The sequence below is a fragment of the Dipodomys merriami genome, unplaced genomic scaffold, assembly GCF_024711535.1.
Source record: "Dipodomys merriami isolate MVZ:Mamm:240054 unplaced genomic scaffold, mDipMer1.0.p SCAF_547, whole genome shotgun sequence".
NCBI lineage: Eukaryota > Metazoa > Chordata > Mammalia > Rodentia > Heteromyidae > Dipodomys > Dipodomys merriami.
The window spans coordinates 554,276-581,876 of record NW_027206121.1 but is presented as its reverse complement, the minus strand read 5'-3'; the positions used below and the strand labels follow the sequence as shown (position 1 = coordinate 581,876).

Genomic DNA, 27,601 nt, shown 5'->3' with positions numbered 1-27,601 from the left:
AGAAAGCCAAAGTAGATCAAGCGGAAAAGGTCAGATAATGTGATGTCAGGAAAATGAACCCTTAGATATGTATTTTAATGTTTTTTTCTTTCATGCATGTGTTTCTAACGCATTTATAAGATTATCTCTTTGTTGCTTTGTATGTCCCTCCCCCACAGTATAACCCCTGCTTTCACTATATTTGATGTCAGTATAACTTGAGGAGGAGATGGGGGAAAACCAGTTGTTTAAGGATACAGGTGGACCTGTTGCAACAATGAGAAGTACCAGTTGTCATGTCCAAAACGAGCTTTACAATGTCGGTGTGTGGGGGGGGAGGATTGGGGGGGAAAGAGAAAGATTGGGATTGGGGGGGAGGGGGTGGCTGGGAAGGGACGTGAAGGGTAAACAAAAGGAGGAGGCTGCAATGCTTGGTAAGAAATGTACGCATTATCCTGCCCATGTAATTGTAACCCCTCTGTACAGTATGTTCACCAATAAAATAAAATTAAAAAAAAAAGCCAAAGTAGATATGACATTAGGGGAAATAATCAAGCACACAAAGATATTGATCAATCTCTCACAAAAATTGAAGTTAACAAAAAAATAAAACCCTCTGCCATTTGAGCTACAGCATCACTTCTAGGCCCTGAAGGGAAGGAAGGAAGGAAGGAGGAGGGAAGTGAGAGAGGGAAAGAGGAAGGGAAGGAGTGAGGAAGAAGGAAGAAATAAACTATTCAAGAGAGGAAAGTAATTTTTGGTGAATGTGAGAATTATTCTTTCAGAGGTGGGCCTCAAGAAAAATGGCTTTTAAAAGAGCAAAATTTTGAATGTTTACCAAATGATAAAGAGGATGTAACATTTTATAAATTGATTTAATAATACAGTAATATTAAGTAAGGAGGTCAGGTGTGGCTGGTGCGCTATTGGCCACAGGGTGGATGGTGGGGTCTGGCATCTTTTTTTCATGCAGGGGGAAGGAAATGCCCCATCCATCACTTGCCTCCCATCTGATGGGTGTGGCTGGATCCCTGCAAGCAGGCATGGGCTTTTGACTGATATGTTACTCAAACTGATAGTGCAGTGCCTGGGACTGGGAATTTCCTGTAGACCTGCCTCCTGCTTAGGCCCTACTTGGGCTGTCCCAGCAGTGGCACCAGATGCCATGCCACATGTCTCTGTAATCATGTCCTGTGTGCTGTCTCCTGGCTTGTCTCTGGTCATCATAGTGTCCCAATTCAGCACTCTCTTGGTGCTGATTGGTTTCTCATTGCTGTTTTTATTCTCCCCCCCCCCCCTTCTGTCCTATTTCCAAGCTGTCTAAGTGTATTTTTGGACTGCAAGTCTTTGTTACAACAGGCTGCTTGCAGACTGCTAGCTGTGAAATAGACTCCAGTATTCCATCTACCATAATGTGGCTTCCAACAAATATACTGTCTTCTTTTACGGAAACATAAAGGTTGATCTAACAATAGAATTTCTAGAGCCAAGATAGATGCCACTGTATAGTTATGTAATTAAAGATATCCTGGAGGCATTTAGAAGAAATTTCTGTTACATCAGAAAGTGCTTAATTAATAAACCAAGACCAAGGCTCCTGATCCTGTATAAGCCAGTCATTCTAGATATGTCCAGAGCTGTTTGGTTACATGAAGAGCACTACTTTCACACATTCATGAAGGAATGTTTCTGTGCCAATATGAACTCAGTTTTGAACTCAGGAACTGAGTTGAAGCCAGGCAGAGTTGGCTTCAAAGGAGATTCTCTCATCTTGGCCTCCATAAAAGCTAGGAATCAAAGCATGAGCCCAGTGGGCTGTTCTGATGAAATCTCTCTCTGTGAACAGGAGGTTTCCTTCAGTGCTTCAGCTCAGGCTTCCTGTGGCTTCAAGAATTTCAGTATTTATTTCAAGTGTTCAAAAATAATAACTCTTCTTTACAGTATTTTCACAATAATAAAAGATATCCTTAAATCCTGCCTATGATTCCATTTACAAGATAAGGACAGTGGAGTTCACATTGCAAGATTTAGCTAGTTGCTTGCTTAACCCCTTCCATCACACTGTTCACCCTTCTTCTTTTTTGGGGTGTGAGGTCTGGTCTTGTGGTCTGAACTCTGGGCCTGGGTGATGTCCTTCAGCTCTTCATCTCAAGGCTAGCACTCTACCACTTGAGCCACAGTGCCACTTCCTGATTTTCTTTCTTTTTGCTTATGTGGTGCTGGGGAATCCAACCCAGGACCTCATGCATGCATGGCAAGTGCTCTAACACTGAGCGACCTTCCAAGCCCAACCCTTCTGCTTATCTACAGAGGCCTAGTTAAAAAAAAATGGCATTGGAAGGCACCTGTGCCCTTGGCCTTCGTATTTGTACCACACACACACACACACACATGCGCGCACACACACACACACACATGCGCACACACACACACACACACACACACACACACACACACACACACACACACACACACACACACACACACACACACTATCCATTGGAAATCTCTCATTCTCCCATGTTTACAAACTGTATGCTTTCTGAGAAGGGATGGTTCACAGACTGGAGTCCTACCTAGGCCTGTTATATACCTCAAATTATGAACCAACATACCACATTCATTAAAAGTATGCCTGATGATCACATATTTTATTAATGTTTTGAATTATTTTTGTTATTATCATTTGGCGAACATTTTGCTTGAATTCAGAATTAAAGGGACTTAATGTTCACAGAATTGGTAAAGTACACTTTCCTCTTTTAATTTCAGAAAAGCAATTAAAAATGTGCCATTACACTCCCTCATGTGTGGAATCCTAACTACTCAGGAAGCTGAAATTAGATAGTTTTGTAAGCCATCCTATGAAAAAGCTCCATGAAAATGGTATCTTAGCCAATAAAAGCATGGCTCTGGTTATATGTGCCTATCTTTTTTGCTACTTGTGATATGTAATTATAAAATTAGTGTGTTGAAAGGCCCAGGCAGAGAAGCAAGACCCTAAGGTGAAAAATCAGTGATACAAAAGGTCATCTTGTATAGAAGGTAAAGGAAGCCACACAAATTTTTGCCCCTGAATTCAACCTGAGGACCAATAATAAGATACGAAAACCAATACATTCTTCCAAATATTTATTAGAAGAATTTGGGTGTGGTTTAGCCAATGATAGGTAAACAGTCCTTTACCAAGTGATTGCAAAAGGACCTTTGCATATGGCTATATGATGTTATGAATTTTATATCCTGTTATGTGGACACCATGAGTCCTGTTTGGATCAAGTAATTAAGATCTCCTGATCTAACAGGGCACTGGTGCTTCACATCGGGATTCTTACTTGCTCAAGAGTATGAGGGTTAAAGATCACAATTGAAAGGCAAACTAGGTAGGAATTGCTGTAAAAGTGTTGTGGCCAATTATCATCAAATTTCCCACAAGTAGTGCTGTGAATGAAGTTGATAGACTGTCAACACTTTTGTTCCTTTAATACCAAAGCTCAGGGACAGTACCCAGGCCCTGAGTAGAAAGAACTCCAAGGCAAGGGAAGATATTTTGTAAATGGGTTTTTGACCCTCCTGCATAAAAGTTATCATTCTTGTTTAAGCCTAAAGTCTCCCATTGTCCTCAATTGAAGTTGATATTGAAATGTGTTATAAGCCAGGGTAATGATAGATTGTACGAATATTTTGGTTTCTTTTGTCAAGTGAATCCACATGCACATATATTTATGTTTCTGACTAGTTCTTAAGTCCTTGTAGAGGTTCAAGATACTATGCAGGACAATGTGGTCCATGTCTGTAAAGTGCGGAATGAGACCTTCAAAGAGAGATCTCAACATATAAAATGTGGCCAAATATTTCAGTATACTTGAACCAGTATTATGAGAAAAGAAGTATCAAGTAGTGATTATTTAAGGTCCCAGAATACCAATATATTTGAACGAGAAGACTGTGATCTTGTGATGTGTGCACATAGATGTAGGAGAAAACCTCTTTTCAATCTGAGCTCTTCAGATGTGTTTAAGCATTTTTGTTGTTTTTCCCTTCCTGATTTCACTTTATTTCAAGGCCACTCCCAGGGGTGAATGACAGGATATTTAGTTTCAGCTCATTCTAAAAGCTATGTCCTCAGAAGAGAAGTGGTGAACCATGACTTAGGTACATATTCACCCTAGACACAATCACTAAGAGTGGGTTAAGTTACATAAGTTTTCAGAATGTCAACGGTCCTACCACATGGTTCATTCTGTAGCCCTTTTCAAAATTAGGCTTTAGAAGAGTTCTGCCTTTGTATGAAGATTTCAACTCTAAATTAGATTATTTTCAATAGCCATTCAGTGAATGTTACTGGATAAAGTATACAAATAAAGTCATATTTATTTTAGAGAAAATTCTGATATCATCAGCAGGGGCAGTTAATATGATTCAAAGTCAGGACCCTGAAGAGTCTGCTCTCCAGAGATGTCAGTATTTAACCAAGAACCTCCAATTCCCAAGCAATCTTGATCCCAATGAGAGAACAAGATGTTAGGAGAGCCCTTGTTTCTTCCTCAGGTTAACCTGGAATGATGCACCTGAGAGTGACTGGAAGGGGAAAGAAGCTGGGATACTGGGCACAGTGGGTAGTGAACAAGGTTACCATAGGATTTTGACTAGACCCTCAGGGACCACCCAAGGACACCTTTCATTGCTTTGAGCACTTATATCTTTATCCAGCTCTAGATCATTTTTCTTCCCATAATTAGCTTATCATTAAGTGTACATTTTTTCTATTCCCTCAATGAATTGAGTTCTTTTAAAATTCTCTTTCATTTTTCTGGATCACTTACACCCTTGTATGAAGTCCCTGTTATACAGGTCTCAGTACTTTGAGTAGATGACTACCTGGAGCATCCAGAGCCAACCATCTTTGCCTCACTTTTATATGGGATCTGAGCAAAACTTTATATGTGCATTTTAACTTAAATGTTTGTTACCAAAAGTTTGATGTGGAGACTTCATCTGATGTGGTGGAAGTTGGTTGGGCTCATGGTCTATGCCAGAACTCAAAATGGAAGGTACAGGAAAGAAAAGTTTGGTAAGGAGCCAGCTGAGGAGAGGAGGGCAGTGCCAAAGTCTTCATGCAATAGGCAAACCTAGCAAGCCCCTTGGGACAGGAGTGAGAAGCCCAGAGCAGGATTTGTGCTACCCATCAGTCCACCACCAGCACAACATGGCACCTGCAGCATGGGCCAAGGTGCACACATGTCTCCTGCAGGGCTGACTGTTGACACAGGGACCTGTCAGAGAAGTCAGTGGCCTAATGTAATAGTCTTGTCCTATGTAGATGATACAATTGCTTATGGACTAGAAGAATTAGTAGTAAAATATTGTTAGATGAACTAGTAAAAATTCTTCAGGATGTGTGTGAATGTGTGTGTCCTAAGAAGAAAAGGTATTGAAAAGTAGTTCAGAGAGAACTTCAATGACAAGTGTGGGCCTTGAGTGCACAGCAAAATAGATCCGTTATTATCACAACAAATAGGTGAAAAGGAAGGGTTTCTTTCACTTATTTTTATCTACCCTTACATTTCCCATTGTGTTCAAAATAATAATAACAGAAATGTATGTGTTGATGCTTACTGTTGTACAACAGCTAGTTTATAAATGAGAGCAGAGGCCTCGGGTCTCTTCTGTGTATGGTCCCTGAACTCTCTAGACAGGAGGACAATACTATTAAAAGTGAACTTATGTCACTTGTAAGTTTGTGGTTTAAATTCCAGAGGAATCATTGATTAATTTAAATGAGCAGACTTTTTGTTTTGCTGGTCTTTAGGCTTGAACTCAAGGGTCAGGTGCTGGCCCTGAGCTGCTTTTGCTCAAGGGTAGCACTTGAGCCACAGCACCACTTCTGGCTTTTTCTGTGTATGAGAACCTGAGGAATAGAACCCAGCTCCTCATTCCTGTGATGCAAGCACTGTACCATTTTGCTACCTTCCCTGTCCTATAAGCAGACTTTTTATGTTAAAAGAAGAAAGAATAGGTTGGTATGTAGTATCCACTTTCCATGTGCAAGTCCAAAGTTCAAACCCTCAAAGTGAAAGGAAGAAAGTAGAAAATGGAGTGACAGGAAGTATTCAGTTACAACTACAAAGAAAAATAAAAGAACAAAAGCAATGAGCAAGTAATTAGGTTTTTGTTTGTTTGGGATTGTTTCTTTTTTCTTTCAATTTTTAGTTGTGGGGTTTAAACTCAGGGAGGGCCTGGCATATTCCCTAGGCTTTTCACTAAAGGCTGGCATGCTACCACTTCCAGCCAGAATGTCACTTCTAGTTTTCTGGCATTTCACTGGTGATAAGTCACAATGAATTTTCTGCTGATGTTCTGGGGAATGGAACCCAGTGCCTCATGTATGCAAGGCAAGCACTCTACAACTGAGCCACACTCCCAGCCCTGCCTCCTTTCTTAAAACAGTGTGGTTAGGGCTGGCAATGTTGGTTAGTGATAAAGTACTTGCCTAGCAGGCATGGAACATTAAGTTTGATATCTCAGTACCTAACAAACAACAACAGCCCCCAAACACCCCTAGAAGCAATGGTGCTGTAGTTCAAATGGTAGAGTGGTAGCCTTCAGCATAATGAAATTCAGGAACAGTTTTCAAGCCCTGAGTTCTAGCCCCAGGAATCTCAAACAAAAACAAAAAAAAAAAGATGAAATGAGCAAATGAAAAGAAGAAACCCACTATTAGCAAGTTTCATTGATAAACACAACACACAAACACACAAACACACATATAGACACACCCACAAATATAGTTTTATCAAACCATATTCTTCTCCTTTAGTATGTCTACTCACCCTCCCTGCTCCAACTGCTGCCTACATGTACTAGAAAACTTATTCTATGTTTCTCTCTTTTTTGCATTTGAAAAAATTTATTGTGAAGATTAAAATATAAAAGTAGTATCAATAGTCATGAGAAAATTCCAATCAAAAGTACAATAGAATAACCATTTTATACACGTTAGTGTGGACATAGTTTTAAACAAAACAACAAAAATCCTTCCAAAGTCTAACAAAACCTAGGAAAAATGTGACAATAATGTGAACTTGGTGCATTTCTCTCAGGTATCTAAAACTATCATAGATGGGACAAAAAGTCCTAAAAAGAACTGAATAGAGAATTACATAGAAATATGGTCCAGCACTTCTACACTTGTACGTACCTTAGAGAAAAACAAAGATTTCTATAAATACCATCAAATAAGGACTAAGTTTCAAGAAAGACAAATACCACAAAGAAGTCCAACAGTATTTTCAGAGAGTAATTGAAGTACTTATAACACACTCAGTCCTGTACAACAGTCAAAATTATGTTTGACCACACTTTTTCAGCAAACCCATTAAAACTTCATTAGGATAGTCTAATGTTTGTATGTGGATGTGACATCTGACCAGATTCTAGCCAACCTTTACTTCCATGAGAAGTTACCTCCTAGATGTCATTGAATCACAAAAAGAGTGGGGCAACTTTGTCCTCACATTAAAAATCTAGAAACAAACTAAAGCAAATCTGCATTTAACTTAGAAGGCAAGATTTGATCATCTGCTAAATCTACAAGGCACCTTTAGCTTTTTGAGAAACATGTTCCTAAAGCTGAATCTGCCATGCCTACTCCGATGGAGTCTGCTTATCAAGGGAAACCTGCTTTTAGACCTGAGAATGGAGCTTCACAGAAGCCTATCTCTGAGAATGGGACTTCACCGAAGTCTACCTCAGAGATTGAGGCTTCAAAGAGACCTATCTCAGAGAATGGGACTTCACCGAAGTCTACCTTAGAGAATGGGGCTTCAAGGAGACCTATCTCAGAGAATGGGACTTCACCGAAGTCTACCTCAGAGAATGGGGCTTCAAAGAGGCCTACCTCCTGGAAAGGCTGGCAAGCCCCTGGGAAAGATGTGTTTCTGTTCCTGTTTTTCTTTTCTTCACTGTATAGGAGTGCCTATTAATCTTTTACTGTTCCTGCTGCTCATTGTACTTACTCATGCTCAACGTTCCCTTATTCAAGGCTCTTTCTTAGAAGTATTGATGACTCCAACATCCGATGAGTGTCCTGAGAATATGACTAACTCACCAGAGTTAAATGCTACCCTGAAAGCCCCTCTTGTGGAGGCTAGTAGACAAGTAATAAGTAAATATAAAAGTATTGGGGGTTTCATGACCTCACTTCCGCAGAAGGAATTGTTTGTAAGAGATTTATAAGAAGCTGTGGGCACAGAGCAGAAAGAGTGTATGGCTACTGGAGACTTTCCTTTAATCCTAAAGCATATACAATAGACTCATATAGATATCCTGTAGATAAGAAAGATGTAGAGGGATATTTAGACCAAAAGCTAAATAAAATAAATAAAATTCCTAAAAAGTTGGTAGATGGAAGGTGGCAATGGCTTATCAGAAGAAAATGGTGGGATCCTCCATTATCTAGAGGACCCCAAAGACTTCCCCCAGATCCATAGCCTTTAACAGGTGTGTATGATAAGGATGGCAACCGTTGGAAAAACTACTTAGCAGAAAGAACTTCCTATTAGTCTCTTTCATTTACTGAGAGACTTGCTAGATCTAGGTCTCCTTGGTGCTTACTATTAAAGAAGGAACAAGAAAGATCTTATGAGACAGTTAAGGCCTCTATGGAGAAGAGTAAACGATTATGTGAAAGGGTTACAAAAAAGACACTATGAGCTTAAATTTGATAGATGGCCAGATTTAACTAAGTATACTGAATATCATGATTTTGGGCCACAAATTGGGAACCCTCTAAGTACAATTGCTTAGAAAAGATTTGAAACCTATAAAGTACAACACTAAACAAAAGTAACTATGAAGTACTAGAGTTCATGCCTTTCTGTTCAGCACCTTGCCCATATGCTCTGGTTAATGGTTAATTGGTGATAAACGTCAAAACCCATTGTATTTCTTAAAAATAAAAGTAAAGCCAAAAACTAGTGCCTATCATCATAGCTCGTCATCCAAAAAACAAGATCAGGTTACCAGCTGGTGACCACCCAAGAACAAAGTCTTGCAGCAAGATTGTGTAACCTTTTGCCCTTTCTCATGGAGACTTTTGCTATAAAAGCTTGTTATCCTCTGCAATAAATCGCACTCAGCACTCACTCCTCTTGTGTGTGAGTTGTCTGTTTGCCATCTCCCCACCTATTCCAGTTCCTCCACTAGGTGTCCTCCGTCTTCCCGACAGAGCCGGTCTGAGACATGAATCTGTTTTTATTTTTTTCTGTTTTTCAACCTGGGACACAGTTAGGTTCATAACCTGGTATGTCAAACAGAGTGAGAAATAAAAGAATCTCATCAGAGATCCTTTCATCTTTCTTGCTGTTGACAATGAATAAAGATTCTGGAACCATGGCCTGTAGAGAAGCCAAATGAGAGAGTCAGAAAAAACCTGTGTGATTTTACCCTAGAAGTTCCTGCTCAGAACATGATAGGTGGACTGGTAAAGCATAAAGCCTTCTTATGGGAGAAGAAACATTCCTGAATCAAGTCTTCACTGAAGACAAATCCACAGAAGAGTCAAGTCTTATGTGTTACTAAACAATATTAACAGAAAATAGTCAGAAATGTAGATCCATAAAATGTAAAAGAAACAACTTATATAGGTATGTGCTTTTGCTTATACTTGTTGGTTGATTACACAGGAAATTCTTTTATCCAGCGTTCTGGTTTTTCTTACACTTACCCACAATGGTAATTGGTAACATAAACTACATGAACTTTGCAGTGACATTTACAAAAAGAGAAAATCTATTCTGTTTACTTCAGTGAAGTAGTTTTTGATAGGAAAGACCATATGAATCCTTTAAAAGCAGTGTTTGCACATTACTACTGGGCTTTCCCACATCACAAGAATGTTTTCTTACTTTGAATAACTTAAAGTGAATTTATTATAGGCTAAGTGTTCACATTCACAATACTTAAGATGAGGACTGTTACAAATTTCATGGTGGGGTATTTTCTGTTTGTTTTAGGATTTAGACTGTCCATATCCACATTAGTGACTGAATATCTTGCCTTAAAATTGTCAAGTTTTCTATTTCATAATAATTTATTTGGATATAATCTGAATTTCAAAGAGGACATTGTAACTGGGCTCTCATGTCTAATGGCTGTAATCTTAGCTACTCAGAAGGCTGCCATCTGAGGAAAGTTAGTATTATCCCCACCTTTTCTTCTCAGCTCCACCCAGACCTGAGCTTCTCCCAGACCTAGAGTTTCCTCCCTACAGCTGGCCACTCCCTCTCTCATCTCAGACTCACCTGAGCATGTACTTAACTCACTTCCTGCCCCCCAGATTCTGTTGCAACCTGAAGAGGGACAAATGCTTGTGCTCCCTGTCCTGGGAAATATGGTCCTTCTAATAAACCTTATAATAATCTTTCTCATGTGCCTGTCACAAGTCCCTGGGATGGACATGAAGAAACCCTACAAGGATCACTGATTTAAGCCAGGGTGATAGGAAAGTCTGAGAGACTTATGTCCAAAAAACTACCAAAGTAGTGGGAAGTGCAAATGCGGCTTTCAAGGTCAGTTTCCTGACCTTGAGTTCAAGAATCAGGACAGGCAGACACATATCAAGGGCATTGTATTGTATTCAAATTTTCACATATTTTAACATTTGTTATATTTAACAAATATCATATTTTAACAATTGTTTTTGGTGTACATGTATAGGAAACCTCTCTCATTTTTCTCTCATTTTTTTGTCCCTGTGGGGCCTGAACCCTGAGCCTAGGCACTGTCCCTCTGACCTGCAGCTCAAAACTAGAACTCTATTACTTGAGCCACAGTACACTGCTGGCTTTTTCTGCTTATGTGGTTCTGAGGAATCAAACCCAGGGCTTCCTTCACCCAAGGTAAGCACTCTACCACTGAACCACCTGCCCAGCCAGTCTCTCTCATTTTAAGTGATGTAAATTAGGCTAAATATATTAGTGGAGAAATTGTAATTTGTCAGAACAGACACATCAATTGGAGTATATCTGTGCCAGCAGCATTTTGAAAGTTTCAAAAGCCATAGGAAGTGCAGAGGATGAAAAGAGGATCAATATGTTTATACAAGACATTTTCAAGGAATGTTTACCATTCATTGGCTTCAATTCACAAAAAGCAAGTTTATAAAATCACATGGGTGAGTACCAGAATCTCTAGGGTCAGGAGTATAAACGCACAACTCCTGACTCTCCTTGTCTCGAAAATCAGAGGTTTGTAGCCACTTTCTGGCACCTGGAGGAACCAGTGCTATTGGCAGCACAAACCCATGAGCCTTAAAATATCATCCACCCCAGACTGGGGAAAGATGGGAAGGGCAGACTCTGGCTAGGAACCTCAGATTGCTTCATGTTTCAGCTCCCAAGTTCCCCTGAAAAAGAGAAGCTGTGCTTCTACCTCTTGACTCTGACTATGGAGTGCAAAGCTGTACTTCAGAGCACTTCCAGCAGCAAGACAGAGGGAAAGAAACCCGAATTTGCAAACTAAAAACACCAACAGTGGGCAAGGTAGCATTGGCGCCTTTCCCCCCCTCACCCGATTACCCCTCCCCTTTCTCCCCCGCCCACACACACTTTCAAAGGATCTATGCTCCGATAGAAACCACAATTCCCAGAATGCAATGCACAATTCACCTGGAGGAAGTGGGCTTGTTATAGTGATTTGACTAACACAAGACACTTGGTCCTAAGTGTGCAAGGATGCATGGGAACCTTTCTCTCCCAGCTGCGGGAACTTAGGTGAGTTTCTTCTTGAAAATTCAGTTTACCAACATAAATATTGTGAGACCAATTAAAAACACAAATGTATTAGGAGCATTGCATAATTTGGCTTTTTAATTCTTAGTTCTTTTAATATAATTGAGGTTATAAATCTACGTAGTTTTTATTTTTGTTTTTGTTCAAAAAGTATGTTCTGCTGAATGCAAATTATGTCTCTGTTTTTCCTTAAAGTTTTGAATATCTCCCCTCTCACTTTACAAAAGTATTTGCAGCTGGGTGCCAATGGCTCATGCCTGTAATCTAGGTACTCAGGAAGCTGCGATATGAGGATCCCCGTTCAAAGCCAGCCTGGGCAGGAAAGTTCATAAGTCTTATCTCCAACCAACGACCAAACAATGGAAGTGGCCTTGTGGCTCAAGTGGTAGAGAGCTCGCTTTGAGCTGAAAAAAGCAGGGACAGTGCTCAGGCTGGTTTCAAGCCACAAGATCGACCAAAAAAAAAAAAAAAAAGTACTTGCAGACAGTAAACTGATTGATTCTGGCATCATCTTCCCGTGCTCTAATATGTATACTGCAATAAAATAACAGAATTTAAAGACATAAACTTTATAATCTTTGAATTAAATTGATTTGTCAAATTCTACTCATTACTTTCCCAGAAACTCCCAAATTCCATCTATGAAATTTTAAGGAGTTTTTGCTTATTTCTGTCTGAAATTTGCCTTTCCTTATAAAGTTTCTTCCTCATTTTGTTGTTGGTCATGTGGCTTGAACTCCGAGCTTGGACACTGTCTGTGAGCATTTGCTGTGATGTACTTGCCTTTCTTTTATTAATTGCTTCAGGGGACTAGTGAAATGTTTCCTCTCAGGGGTTTCTTAGAAAATGGTACTGCCCCTCCAAGACTCTTCAAAAAATTGGTTGTCTAGGCAGATCAGGATGAATGTGGGAGGAGGTAGAGTTCAGGGCAGGTTCAGGTTCATGTGAAGCTTGATTACTTGCTCCAAACCAGTCTGATTTTACTTTTCTGTTGTGCATATCCTATTTTGTTTTGATTTTCTACCTCTTCTCTGACCCTAGAAGTTCCTGTCAGCAAGTCTCGGTCACTTATCTAGGGGTTTTCAGACTTGTCTTCCCAGACTGCATCCATTACACTTTGGAATAAATCTTTTGCCTCCTTCCCTCATATCAGACATTCTAAGCTTGTCTCTTAAGGGTTTGTTGTGATTGTTGATGATCCTTTCCACACATCATGTTTGGGAAGTATTGTGTAGGAAATTTTCATGCCTGATATTCAGTCCTCCAGTGTAAGGGTTTTCCATCCCTCTTTTAGTGGACCTTAGCTATTCCTCATCAAACTGGAGATCATGAGGCACATTTGGATGTATAGATGACAACATTGGAGCACCTATAAAATATGAGGGAAAAATAATTATTTCTTTGTGTAAAAGTTAAAAGTAAGTTTTTGAAAGGTAAAAGTGGGTGCTTCCTAGACTAGCTGTGTTCCATGGTTGTCCTTGTTCTTGGTTACAGTTTTCAAACATTCCTTTCTATGTGTTATGTTTATTGTACTAGTATAAATAGAATTTACTTCCTACATTACTTTTGAATTGTTCATTGCTCACAGACGTAAGTCTCATTATTATACAAATATTATATCCTCTTACTTAATTGATCACAGTTATAGACTATTGCAGATCCTGAGGTAGAAGGTACAAGTACGGTAAGGTATTCAGGGATAGATTATGTTTCTGACTTCCTCTGGAGGAAAAGGTGAACCAATGGAAAAAGATGGAGCTTATGCATAACACTTGTAGAATTCCTTAGGCAGGAGATGTGGTGCATCCCTCTTGGGTTCCACTATGCCCAGTGATTCCCATGTTTGCAATGATCCATCGCCCTGGAGGGCCTGTGGATTTCACATCTTGTCCATTGTTCTTGTGGTAGCAATCTCCCAGTATGTAAGGCAGGACTGGTCTCAGAGTAGTGACGTGATCAGTGGTACCTTGCTGGCTTCCATGTTTGTCAGTTTTTGTGGACAATCTCACCCTGACATCTTGAGCCTGGCTGCTGCCATGAGGCCTATTTGAACTAATGCCTCTCACCATCCCATAACTCTGTTTCAGAGACCTGTCCTGTTTCATGGTTTTGTATCATTTACTGTGCAAGCTTGTGTTATGTATACATATATGCTAGTAGTTGGGCTGGGTATGGTTTTCAAGGGTGGGGAGGTGGTGTTTCATGCTTCTTGCAGGAACAATTGTGTTCTCACTAACTGCATGAGTAATCCTAGCTTACTATGCAATCCCCTTAACTTACATTGCATGTTCAGGTGATAGAACCATGGTATAATAAGTTTGGGTCTCGGTTTGCTATTGAGGTTCAGAGGACTCTTAGCCATTGCTGCAGATTTTTGGGAATATTGGTTGCCCTCATTATTGCTACCCAGACTCTTATTGCTAGCGCTACTGCTTCTCTTGTGATCTTTGTACAAACCATATATACAGCATAACATGTTAATGCTTTAGTTTGAAATGTTTTTGGTACCCTGGATATGCAGGTGGGAGTAGATAAAATGATTGTGATATGTTTTATGATTTGGAAACAGCAATGATGTATGTTGATAATCACATAGACTTGCTAAAGACCCAGTTAAAAATGATGTGTCATGCTAATTGTCAGTACATCTGTGTTATCCCTCTTAAATATGATGGAAATATGACTTGTACCAATATCCAGTAACATATTTGAGGAACCTTGCCCTCAATAATTTAAGCTTAGGTATTATGCAGCTTCAGGGTCAGATATCTGGTATTGGTCACTCCACCATGCAGGCTTAGCTGTATCACTTCTCCATTACCTGCAGGAATTCAGCTGGGGAAATAGCACTCTTTTTGCTATTTCTTAGGCATTTTCCTGTTTATTGTTTTGGTATTTCTTTTTTCATCCATTCTCCCTGAGATGTATGATCTGCTGATTTTCCAGGTTCAGGCTGATAGACACTTGCTCAATTTACAAAATGAAAAGGGCAGAAGTGGTGCAGACCCTGAGGTGCCAGGAGCTGGCAAGGTGTGAGCAAAAGCTCCATGACCACAGACTCCAACCTTCAGTGCTATAAGTACTTGCCGTTTTTGTAGGAGGGAGTGTTCCTTGTAGCTTCTGGGCCTGAAGGCTTACCTCTAGGTATTTGGTGGGCAAAGGTTGAAATAGAATTTGGAAAGATGCATATGGTCTGCATTTGTTGGCACAGTGAGTCCTAGAACAATGTGATGGAAGCACTGGACAGATCTGGAAAGTGTCTATAGGGAAGGTTATTGCTGGAATAAAGAGAGATTCATCATTGGTCTTCTCTCAGTCTGTTCCATTATCATCCCTTAGCCCTTTCAGGGAACTGTTGGTGTTGTGGCTGTCTTGCAACAGTGGTAGAGTGCTTACCGAACATGCATGAAGCCTTAGTTCAAGTCATTAGTACCACATACTTAGGGTGCTAGGTTTGAGCAAAATTTTAGGGACAGTGTCCAGTCACTGAGTTCAAGCCCCAGGGCTGGGACATAAAAGAAAAGAAATGCAAGCTGGGTGCTGGTACATCATGTCTTTAATCCTAGCTCTTCAAAAGACTGAAATCTGAGGATCGCAGTCCAAATCAGCCAGGTCAGCAATGTCTGTGAGACACTTATCTCAAATAAAAAACAGAAAACCAGAATTGGTGCTTTAGCTCACAATGTAGTGCACTAGCCTTGAGCTGAAGAGTCGAGGAACAGTACCTAGGCCCAGACTTCAGGACCCATGACTAACAGGAAAAAAAAAGAAAGAAAAGAAAACTACATTTCACAGGTACTCTTGGAAGCACCCCAGTTTTAATTCTTTGTCTCTCAGGAATTTAGTTTTAGGGAGGATTTTTTTTTTTTTTGGTTGTGGGGCTTGAACTCTGGGCCTGAGCACTTGTCTCTCAGCTCTTCAGCTCAAGGTGAGCACTCTACCAATTGAGCCACAGTGCCACTTCCCAGGAATTTAGTTTTAAAGAATGAAATTATTTTTTCTTTATATTGTTAGAGGTGCTTTTAAGTTGAAGTCTATACATTCAAATATACTCTTTGATTCCCATTTTCATGAGGAATAATTCCAGTCCACAATAGAGACATGTTGAACCCATACACTGGAGAACTAAAATCAAAAGTGAAAGTTTCCAATCCAGTCTTTCCCAATTATTTTTTATGGAAGGGATTACAAAAAATCACAATAAACATGTAAGAGACAAGGGTAGGTTCTTTGATAAGAGAGAGGGAGACTGTTGTAGACCCTGGGGTGCCTGCCAGGAGCAGACAAAATGTGAGCAAAGGCTTCAGGGCCATTGACTCCCACCCTCAGGACTGCAAGTCCTTGCCCTTTCTTGGTTTGAGGAAGTGTGTGTTCTAGCTTTTTGGCCTGGGGCTTTAACTCTCTGGAGGCTTGGGTGGAAAAGATGTATTGAAATAGAATGAGGAAAGATGTGTGCTGTTTGCACTTTTGGGCACAATGGGTCTAGACCAATATTACGCAAGCATTGCAGAAATATAGCAGAACTGTGTCATCAGCCATCTCTCTGTCTCCTTAATTATCATCCCATTGGCTCTCAGAGCCTTGCTTGTGCTCTGATGGCATTGTGGCAGAAGACAAAAGATTTATTGCACATTTTAATGGATAAGGTCTGAGAAGACAAGTCTGAGGTCCCTTAGATATGTAGCCTAAAGCTACTGAGAGGAACTGTTAGGATCAGAGAAGAGGTAAGAAGTCTAAAGAGATTTTCACATGCAAAATGAAAAGACAAAAGCAGACTGGTTTGCAAGTGATTAAGCTTCACATCAACATAGCCTAGCCTAAACTTCACTCTTCTATCCCTCCTGCATTCATTCCTGACACCCTAAACCACGATCTCTTTGAAGGGAAATGGAGGTGATGTGCCATGTTCATAAGAATCCCTGTGAGGAAACTTTTCACTACTTACTTGAACAAATTCTTAAAGGAAATGCAAATAGAGCACAGCAAATGCTCAAGACAGTGCCCAAGTTCTGAGTTCAAGCCAAAGTACCAACAACAAAACAAAACATAAAATCCTTCAAAGAAATGCAAAATTCAGAAAAAAAAAAAAAACAAAAATTCATTTGATTTAATCGATAGAACTGGGGAGTTTCTGGAAAATTAATTGTTAGATTTTGTGAAATCCAAATCAGCAGAAGTATTATGCTGCATACTTACCTAACAATCTCACTATTTTATGCCAGTGTTTTCATTACAGCAATGGGAAATGACACAGGTATAAGTTCATGGTTGTGAATACCGTTTTTTTTTTGTTTGTTTTTGTTTTTTGTTTTTTTTTGGCGATTGTGGGGCTTGAACTCTGGGCCTGGGCGCTTGTCCCTGAGCTCTTCAGCTCAAGGCTAGCACTCTACCACTTGAGCTACAGCACCACTTCCGGTTTTCTAGTGGTTTATTGGAGACAGGAGTCTCACAGTCTCTCCTGTGCTGGCTTACTTTGAACCTTGATCCTCAGATCTCAGCCTCCTGAGTAGCTAGGATAAGAGGCTTGAGCCACCAGCACCCGGCAATATCTTTGTAAAGTATGAGGGGATATATTAAAAAAATTTAAGACAAAACAGAAATGTAATTTACATTCAGCAGAAGGCAGGCATTGAATAAACCGAAAGGTATAAGCAACGCAGTCTCATAACCTCAATTTCATTATTAGAACTAAGAATCAAAAAGCCAATGTATCCAATTCTCCCCATATATATCCATTTTCTGGTTGGTCTTATGTATTTCAAGAGGAAACAGTGGTTTTCAAGAAGAAACTGAGCTTAACTCCCACAGCAGGCAGAGAAAAGTCCCAATGCACAAGAGCACACTTGTTCCCAGGAATGTAGCAGGGTGGCACCGAGCATTGTGGGAATTGTAGTCAGCAAGGAGGATATTTTCTTTGAAAGTCCTGGGTTGTTTTTGTTTTTTAGAGGGTGGAGATGGGGCAGAAGATGCTTTTGCGCATGCCTCTCCCCGCCCACCACGGGCGTTTTAAGTCTGCATCTTCCTGATTCTTTTCCTTTGCCTTGCTGCTGGAAGTGCCCTGAAGTACAGTTTGGCCTTACACAGGTGGGAGCCAGGAGGGTGGTGCCCAGCTCTGTGCAGTGGAGCTTGGGAGCTGTAATTTGAAGGAATCTCAGGCTTTGGAACTGATGTCAGGTAGGAACTGTGCGATTGCGGCGGGAGTCTACCCTCCACTGGTTTCTGTTTGTTTTTCTGTTTCTATTTGTTTGGAGGGGCGTGAACTCTGGGCCTGCAAGCAGCATTCCTTAGCTCCTCAGCTCAGGGAGAGCTTTATACTTGAGCCAAAGCGCCTACTTCCCTTTCCACGCTTTTCTCCAGTCTGGGGTTGATAATTTGCTTGAAGTTCAGGAGTTTTTGCTGCCATTAGCCTCTGGGCCTTCAGATGCAAGAACCTGGTTTCCAAACGTCTGAGAGCAAGCTGGGTCATTGTCCAGATGAGGAGAGCCCAAGAGCTATGCATTTGTACTCCAAGACCAAGGGATTCTTCTATTAACCCATGTGACTTTATTTGCTTTGCCCAGGTATAAGAGGAGTACAGGAAGAATTCTAGTGAAATTGTGACAAATATGCCTGCCTTGAGTCCTCTTACATTGCAGTTGTATTTGGGGCTTCTGTGTTGTTTCTCCAAGAGATAATTTAATCTGTTTGGCTTGAGTTTTTATTCTCCTGGCTTGAGCTCACAAGTATTTGTACATGACCCTGTTTCTAGAGACAGTTGTACATGGGATATTGGAGTAGTGAGTGCTGGTCCTGTATTTTTAGGAATGAAGCCTAGCAATGTTTGAAGCAGAGCACCCTATGAATAGCAATCTCCATCCTAAATGGACAGACCATGTCAATTCTGAGAGGCCCTAAAGGGAAGAAGCAGAAAAGCACAAGAAGGGGAAGATGTTGCTAGCTTCCCTTGCCTACTACAAAAATTGTTGCTACTTCCCTTAGTACCAGATTCAGGTGGTACTCTTTCCTACACCACTGTCAATCACTTTGTGTTTTTGCAAGCTTTAAACTAATTTCCAGGAATTGTGATGTGCTGGACTGAGGAATAAGCCAGAGCCAAGTTATGAGAGGGTACCTGAGGCTGTAGTTTGGGAAGGTGGGGTAATTGTTATGACAAAGTATCTATTAATGTAGTAATCCCTAATCCTCTTCTTGCTAATTTATTCAGCCTGTTACCACTATGATTTTTAGTATGTAATCATGCAAACTTATGTTAAATGTCCCATGTAAGGATTTGCTAAGGCTAGCTCTTATTGGTTGGTTTTGCTTGGTAGTACAGAAAGTATTGCTCAGTGAAATTTGGCCTTAAAAGAAAAATCACAGAAGAAAACTTGAGATAATATGTCTTACTCAAGGTTGTATGCTTTGTAGGTGTTGCTTATCTTCAGGTGTGTCACTCCTATATGCAGTATTTTATGTTGTATCTTTAGGATGGCCAAGGTTCTTTCCAAGACTGTTAAGGGAAATGAACATTAGGGACTTATCAAACCTGGGTTTACCTCATCTTTACTCATGTCCCTTTGGCCAAAGCATGATAAATGTAAATTGCAAGACATTGCATAGGTGTGCAATGGGTACAGTGAAATGTGCCATTTGACAACCATTGTTGAAATATTATAACACAAGAAATATATTCTGTAGACATTTTTTTCTCTAAATTGGGTGAAAACTACTGTGCTACATCATACATGCTTTCCCTGGTGTTAAAATATGTAAATGAATGAGGTAGAACACAAATTCCAATGGATTCCTAGGATACCTTTGCATTAAAAAAAGCAGTTCCTACATCCCGAAGTATATTCAGTAATAAATACTTTTAGTGGAAATGTGATATGTTTTTGCTTTCAAGTATTCAATAATATTTGTGGGAACATTCATTTTTTCGAATTTAATGTGTACATAAACATAGAAATTAGTTGGTTTAATAATATCTATCTGTCAGGAAATGGACTGCATTTGTGTTTCTTGGACACTTTAATGCTCTCCCTGGGACATTAAAGAGTCTTCTAAGACAGCTTTATGGTATGGCAGTCCATGTATCATGTTTGCAAGAGAAAATTCTGGACCCCAAATCTCACAGATTCATTTCTGAATATGTCATTTGCCTTATATCCCAGCCGTGCTTCTAGAGTCTTCTGTTCATTGTCAGCAGCAAGACAGAATGAATGGATCTCTGGTGAGTTTTTTTTTTTAATTTCTCGTTTTTTCCATTCCATTATATGAACCTAAAGATTTCCAAGAAGAACAAACAATACCAACCACACAGATTCAGCCTCAGGAATGTATTCATAAATCAGAAAAATTTGGCATGTAGATTAGGAGATAAAGATTACTTGTAGGTTTAGCAGATTAAATGGTTATATTCTTTCTAAGTTGAATTCAGATTGGCTTCAGAATGTCTAGGTTTCATCTTGTCATAACATGTAGTCATACCTGTTATGTGATGTAGTGACACCGAGCAGTTTACTTCTCGTGGAAGGTGAAGGGTAGATTGCAACCAGATCTCATTCTCACGAGTAACATTAAACTATCTCAATGAAATTTTCCTGGAATTGCTGAAATAGTGTGGTCATACGCACCTTCGTGTGTTCTTAAGGAATGATTAACCTATATGTACTTAAATTACTCTCCATATATACTTCTTGGACTACTTCATGGTCTTGGTCTTACTTGAAGCTGAGGCTATATTTGTTGCTAAACTTTATGGTCTTTTTTCAAAATCTTGTTTGTTTTCTAAAGTATCCTCACAAGATTTCTTTCCTCTATAATCTCTCTCTACTTTTGGTTTTCTACTCACTTGTGTTGGTTATTTTTCTGTTTCTCTCTCTTTGTATCTATTTATGAATCATTTTTTCTTACTTTTCTCATTCTCTCTTTCCTCCATATGTCTCTCAGTTTTTTCTTTTCTTCAATGATCTAGCTGTGAACTAGTTTTTCTTTGTGATCAGCTTTATGTTGCTGACATGGCTCTTAAGATTGACATTTTTCATACCCACTGTATAGGACAATTGTTGCCTAGAGAGTTCTACAGGATTCCAGAAACAAAGAAAATTAGAGAAACACAAAAACATAAACAGATAGTCTTAGGGGAAACCAGGGTTCTGAAGCCTCTCTGGCACTTGGTCTCCGGTTGCCAGCAAGCAAGCAAAGTTCCTTGAGTTCACACAGGGAAGATTACCATTGATAACATGGAAAGCTGAAGTATCTATATTAATATTACAATCTGAGCCACAACACATTGCGAAGAAAACATGTTTCCTTATTCTCCTGAGACAGAAGACTGGCGCCCAGAGAAAATGCAGACATGAAGTTCACCTTACCTAGCCTTCAAGGTCAACAGCAGCTCAGTTTCAGATGCTATCTTTCCAACAGTAAGGAAAAGGCCTGCACTCTAGTCTCTTAACCATCTCCAGAATTCTCTTTTAACACTTCTGCGGCCAGCTCTCAGTTCTCTCAGTCCTGTCAGGCTGGAATTCCAAACTCTCAAAACTTTTTCCCTTTCAGCTCAACTTCAGAGTTCAATACAGAAAAGTACGTCCTTCCTCCAACTGATAAACTACAAGAAAATTTGATTTCACCTGATTCTGTTATCTTTGGTCCAACTTCATGTGTTGTTGTATTCAGTTTTGTTTTTCCATACCACTACTTTTAAATATTTTCATTCACTGTCAGTATAAGATAGGTAGTTTTGATTTAAAAAAAATAATACAGTGATGAGGTTTTCTCTATTAGAAATATCATTTGTTGCAAAATCTCACAGATATTTGCTAGGAATTGATTTTGATCTCTGAGGAATTTCACTATTAACTAACAAAAGTGGAAATATATCCTTAGGGATCTACTGGAGAAATGACTCAGGAATATTTAACACATTTGAGCATTTGGTCATATTTATCATGTTTGTCATCCTGAGTGTTCCTTGAGTCTCTATCAATTTGCCTACAACTTCCATGAAGGCCTATCAAAATGAAAATCTTCTCAAGGAATATTTCATTCCCCTCCCACGTATATTTTGTGTTGTAGAATGTAGGCAAAGTTTACAAAACTTCATGGTACCAGTTCATTTTTACATAAGAAGGAAATATCAGGGTATCTAAGACCTCATTTCAATATGTAGTATTTAAACCAAACATGGTTAATGTAGGATATTTTTATGTGGGAACTAAATCAAATCTTATAAGGGCCCAAAAAATCATTAGCTATTTTCTGGAGTACTGTTACTGTTTTTTAACATTCATGTGGACACTGCTTTTCTTTGATCTAGGAATGTTGTATGTTCTGTATACCATGTGATATCCTGAATGTGTTCTGCTTGCTTATGAGAGTACTTGTTAATAGAAGGTCTAAATAGGATTTATGGTGAAGCAATAAATGTAAATGCAGAGAAAATATTTGTTTAATTCATTGTTACCTACTGATATATACTAAAATTTTATCAAAAATAATAATATAATTTTTTAGACACTACCTTAGACTTAATGTCATCATGCCAGATTATTGTCTCCTTAGAATTATTATCTTGTCTCTATTGCTAGCAGCAGAAATGTGTTTGCATGCATTAGGGAATCTGTAATTTTTTATTGGTCTTCGGGCCTGAATTCTCAGCCTGGTTATTGTCCATCAGCTCTTCAGGGCAAAGTGAGTGCTCTACAACTTGAGTCATAGTGTTACTTTCAGTTTTCTGGTGGTTTATTGGAGATAATTGTCTCATGGACTTTCCTGCCTGGGCTGGACATGAACCTTGATCCTCAGACCTCAGCCTCCTCAATAGCTAGGATTACAGGCATAAGCCACCAGTTCTCTGAAAATCTGTTTATTTTAGTGGCCAGGTTTATGTATTGTCAAATATTTCTAATTTGCTATTTAATTTTCCCAGTGAAAAGATACCATAGCCAGCTGCAAACATTTTATGTAAGACAAAAGCATACCTGCAGCATAATGGAATTCCAGATTGGAATTCTCATGACCCAGGTCTAATTTCTTGATGGAAATGTGCCATTACAGAAGCTGATGTCATTTGATGATGTGGCTGTGAACTTCACCTGGAAGGAGTGGCAGGATCTGGATCCTGGTCAGAGGACCCTTCATAGAGAAGTAATGCTGGAAACTTATAACAACCTAATGTCCTTGGGTGAGCAAAGGTCACTTTTGTTTGGAAGGTCAAGTGCTTTTATTTTAGTAGACATTTGACTATGTTATTTAGGTATAAGATTCCAGTCCATTCCCTTGTAAAAAAAAAAAAAAAAAAAAACTGCTAGTATAAAAGCCAGCCAAATTCAGGTCTGGGAGCTTGATGTTGTTTGCCTTTCACACTACTGCTACAGCCACAACTCTATTTTGGCTTTTGTTTTGTTGAATATTCTGAATTTCCATGCCCAGGTTGGTTTCAAGCCTGCCTCTTCTGATCTTACCTCCTAAATATAGGGTTAGAAATGTAAGCCTTTGGACCATTACATTTAAAAAAAAAAAAAAAAAGATTCCAGTCTATGGGAAGTGTCATTTCTTCCTAAGGGAAACTTCAACTTCATTATGTGTATCTGAAGAGCTAATTTTATTCTCAGTCTTTAAGATTTCTAATCATTAGTCGGACAAAAGTTCTAAACTATGATCCACTAATAGGAGACTGACTTTCCAGACTTGGGGTGATTATTATAGGTGGATCTACACTCTAAATAGAATATACATTACTACTGTCAGTATGATCGGGAAATCAGTAGGTGAAAGTGTGAAAGTGTGTATTTGTAAGCCAAACCTTACATAGGCTGAATTGCTTCAAGCTTGGAATCCTAGATACTCTGTAGGCTGAAATCTGAAGGTTTTGGTTTAAAGCCAGCAACTGTAGAAAAATGAACATGATACTCTTATCTCCAATTAACCATTCAAAAACTAGAAATGTAGCCAAGACACAAACTAGTAGAATGCTAGATTTGAGCAAAAGAGCTGAGTTCAAGCCACACATTGGGAAAATAAACCCAAAGCTGGGGGAAAGTACACCATGGAGCTGTTAAGAATTGAGACACCATGGGCTGGGAAGGTGGCTCAGTGGTAGAGCCCTTTCCTTGCATGCTTGTGGCCCTGTGCTTGATTCGTCAGCATGAAAAAAGCAGAACAAAAGCCAGAATTGGCGTTGTGGCTCAAGTGGTAGAGTGCTAGCCTTGAGCTTAGGAGGTGTGATACAGCTCCCAGGCTCATAATTCAGGCCCCAAAAACGATCCCACCCCCCAAAAATAAAACAATTGAGAAACCAGATGTAGGAGCAACCCAGTGAACAGGATGTCTGCAACATTGCATTAATGATGACCCAGCAAGAGCAATAGTTCTCCACTATTTCTTACTCACAGGGCACTGTGTTCCTAAACCTATATTGATTGTGAAGCTGGAGCAAGGTGCAGAACCATGGATGAGAGAAGACTCAGAAGAGAATTTCACAGGTGAGTTAAAGCATCTTGAATAGTGATGTTGGGTCCAGAGCCCAGTTGGTCTGTTTATCTTGAGCTGTACAGAGCAATAGTATTCCTAGTGCCCTGAGTCATGTGTCGAAGAGAACTAGGTGATCCTTTGTCTCAAGGAATTGTCAATCCAGAATTCTTGTGGAGAGAAACTGAATTTGCTGTTCCAGTGTAGTTAATGTTAGCACTTCTATTTGTCTGTAGAGAAGTCATTCAGAAAGGAAAAAGACAATAAGAAATGTAGTAAGGAGATCTCATTTTAAACTAGTATTTTGCAGGAGGGAGGAAAATAGGATCAGGACAATTTCATATCAGTGGTGCTGGGCATAGAGGGAGATTCAGAATGGAAGCATTAAGAGTACGGAGATGAATAATTGGAGTAAATATTTCCTTGAGAAAAATATAAAAATCTGAAGTACAGAAAAACATTATTTTCCATTGTAAAATGTCAGTACTTCTTTCTTAATTACTACATTGCAGAGAAATATATATATTCTGCATAAAGCAATGCTTTGATATTTGAAAATATTGCAACAGAATGTGAGGAAATATCTTTACATTAAGGAATTTATGGATCTCATTTATGTTTTTGTTTATTTTTCTATTATTCATTTTAGATGTCCCAGAAATGGAGGATGTGATTAGCACCTGCCAGGAACGTCACAATAAATATCTCTCTGAAGTAGCAATCATGAATAATAACACAGGGGAGGAAAAAGGGAGACTTATAAGAAGTTTTCATTTGAGTTCAATACCGAAGTCAGAACTGATTGAGAATAATGGGAACTCCTTAGGGATGAGGATAGAAAAGGTCACTGCCTGTCAGAGCATGGGTATTTTCAGTGAACCTGGTAAGATATGTGCTGCATATAGTCCTCATGTGTCTTCTGTAGTTGACGAATGTAAACAGTGTGAAAAGTCTTTCACTGAGAAGAAACACCCTGTTGTCCCTCAGAGGACACACACAGGAGAGAAACCTTATGAATGTAACATGTGTGGAAAGTCTTTCACCCAGAAATCAAAGCTTACTGTCCACCAGAGAACACACACAAAAGAGAAACCTTTTCAATGTAACATTTGTGGAAAATCTTTCATATGCAAGGCATATCTTACTAGACACCAGAGAACACACACAGGAGAGAAACCTTATGAATGTAACAAGTGTGGAAAGTCTTTCACCGAGAAATCAAAGCTTACTGTCCACCAGAGAACACATACTAGAGAAAAACCTTATGAATGTAATGTTTGTGGAAAGTCTTTCATCCAGAAATCAAAGCTTACTGTTCACCAGAGAACACACACAAAAGAAAAACCTTTTGAATGTAACATTTGTGGAAAATCTTTCTCCTGGAAAAAATATGTTACTAGACACCAGAGAACACACACAGGAGAGAAACTTTATGAATGTAACATGTGTGGAAAGTCTTTCACCTGGAAGACACACATTACTGTCCACCAGAGAACACACACAAAAGAGAAACCTTTTGAATGTAACATTTGTGGAAAGTCTTTCTCCTGGAAGGCATATCTTAATCTGCACCAGAGAACACACACAGGAGAGAAACCTTATGAATGTAAGATGTGTGGAAAATCTTTCACCAAGAAATCATATCTTAATCTCCATCAGAGAACACATACTAGAGAGAAACCTTTTGAATGTAACATTTGTGGAAAGTCTTTCTCCTTGGAGGCATATCTTACTAGACACCAGAGAACACACACAGGAGAGAAACCTTATGAATGTAACATGTGTGGAAAATCTTTCTTGTGGAAGGCATATCTTCCTCTCCACCAGAGAACACACACAGGAGAGAAACCTTATGAATGTAACAAGTGTGGAAAGTCTTTCACCCAGAAATCGATGCTTACTCGCCACCAGAGAACACATAATATAGAGAAACCTTATGAATGTAACGCGTGTCGTAAGTCTTTCACTGAGAAATCAAAGCTTACTCGTCACCAGAGAACACACACAAAAGAGAAACCTTTTGAATGTAACATTTGTGGAAAGTCTTTCTCCTGGAAGGAATATGTTACTAGACACCAGAGAACACACACAGGAGAGAAACCTTATGAATGTAAGATGTGTGGAAAATCTTTCACCAGGAAATCAAATCTTAATCTCCATCAGAGAACACATACTACAGAGAAAACTTATTAATGTAACTTGTGTCGAAAGTCTTTCACCTATAAAGGAAACCTTACTATAAACCAGAAAACACACACATTAGAGAGACCTTATGAATGTAACATGTGTGGAAAGTCCTTCTCTTGGAAGTCAAGCATCAATGTCCATCAGATAATACACACAGGAAAGAAACCTTATGAATGTAACATGTGTGGAATGACTTTCACCTGGAAGTCAAACCTCACTGTCCATCAGAAAATACACAGGAAAGAAACCTTGTGAATGTCATATTTGCAGAAAGATTTTCAGCCAGAAGCTACAACCTACTATCCACCAGAGATCACACACAGGAGAGAAATTTTATGAATGTGACCTATGTGGAAAATGTTTCATGTAGAACATACACCTTTCTGTCCATCAGAAAAAAACCCACCAGAGAGAAATGTTATGTATGTAGCACGCATGGAAATTCTTTCACCTGGAAGGCACAACTTAACATCCATCACAGACACAAGGAGAGAAACCTTATGAATGTGACCAATGTGGAAAGACAGCTTAACACACATAAGTTGATTCACACAAATGAAATAACAGGATTGTACCAAATGGGAAAGTCTTTGATCTGTCAGAAAACTGAAATCGCAATACAGTACCAATACAGGATAGAGACCTTATGATATAGCAGATGTGGAGTCCTCGAACTACAAGACACAGCTCAGGGTTCATCACAGAACATACAAAACACACACACACACACACACCCTCACACACAAAGAGGAGAAAAATCATATGTAGAAAAAATGGAAAGGTTTTCTAGAAAAAGTCATAACAGTGGTAAAGTCTTTCTTGGAGGGGTAACAATGCTCGATAGAAAATGTATTAATGACCTAACTCATATAATGGTATAATCAATCTATACAGTATCTTTACAATAAAATATATATTTAAAAAAATATGATGGATTAATAAAGACTAGAATCTCTGCATTTTGTTTGTTTGTTTGTTTTTGGGTCCGGTCGTGGGGCCTGAACTATGGGCCTGGGCGCTGTCCCTCAGCTCTTTAGCTCAAGGCTAGCGCTCTACCACTTGAGCCAGAGCACCACTTCCCGCTTTTTTTTTCTTTTTGCTTATGTGGTGCTGAGGAATCGAACCCAGGGCCTCGAGCATGCAAGGCAAGCGCTCTACCACTGAGCCACCTTCGCAGCCCTGCATTTTGT

General features: G+C 39.4%; 1 protein-coding gene across 1 annotated transcript; it reads left to right on the top strand.

Annotated features, from left to right (window-relative positions):
• The first annotated feature begins 22,817 nt into the window (after positions 1 to 22,817).
• Positions 22,818 to 26,417, top strand: LOC138811670 (zinc finger protein 717-like). Its single transcript, XM_069999373.1, has 5 exons — positions 22,818 to 22,938; positions 24,149 to 24,238; positions 24,874 to 25,199; positions 25,320 to 25,530; positions 25,783 to 26,417. Exons 1-5 carry the CDS (start codon positions 22,818 to 22,820, stop codon positions 26,415 to 26,417), a joined length of 1,383 nt encoding a protein of 460 aa, XP_069855474.1.
• The last annotated feature ends 1,184 nt before the right edge of the window (positions 26,418 to 27,601 follow it).

Excerpts from the sequence above, each read along its gene's own strand:
- LOC138811670 (XM_069999373.1), top strand. The coding sequence starts at position 22,818 with ATGTCATTTGATGATGTGGCTGTGAACTTCACCTGGAAGGAGTGGCAG. Across the intron at positions 24,239-24,873 it reads CTCAGAAGAGAATTTCACAG|ATGTCCCAGAAATGGAGGAT; the intron begins GTGAGTTAAAGC and ends TATTCATTTTAG. Across the intron at positions 25,531-25,782 it reads GTCTTTCATCCAGAAATCAA|ATCTTAATCTGCACCAGAGA; the intron begins AGCTTACTGTTC and ends CCTGGAAGGCAT.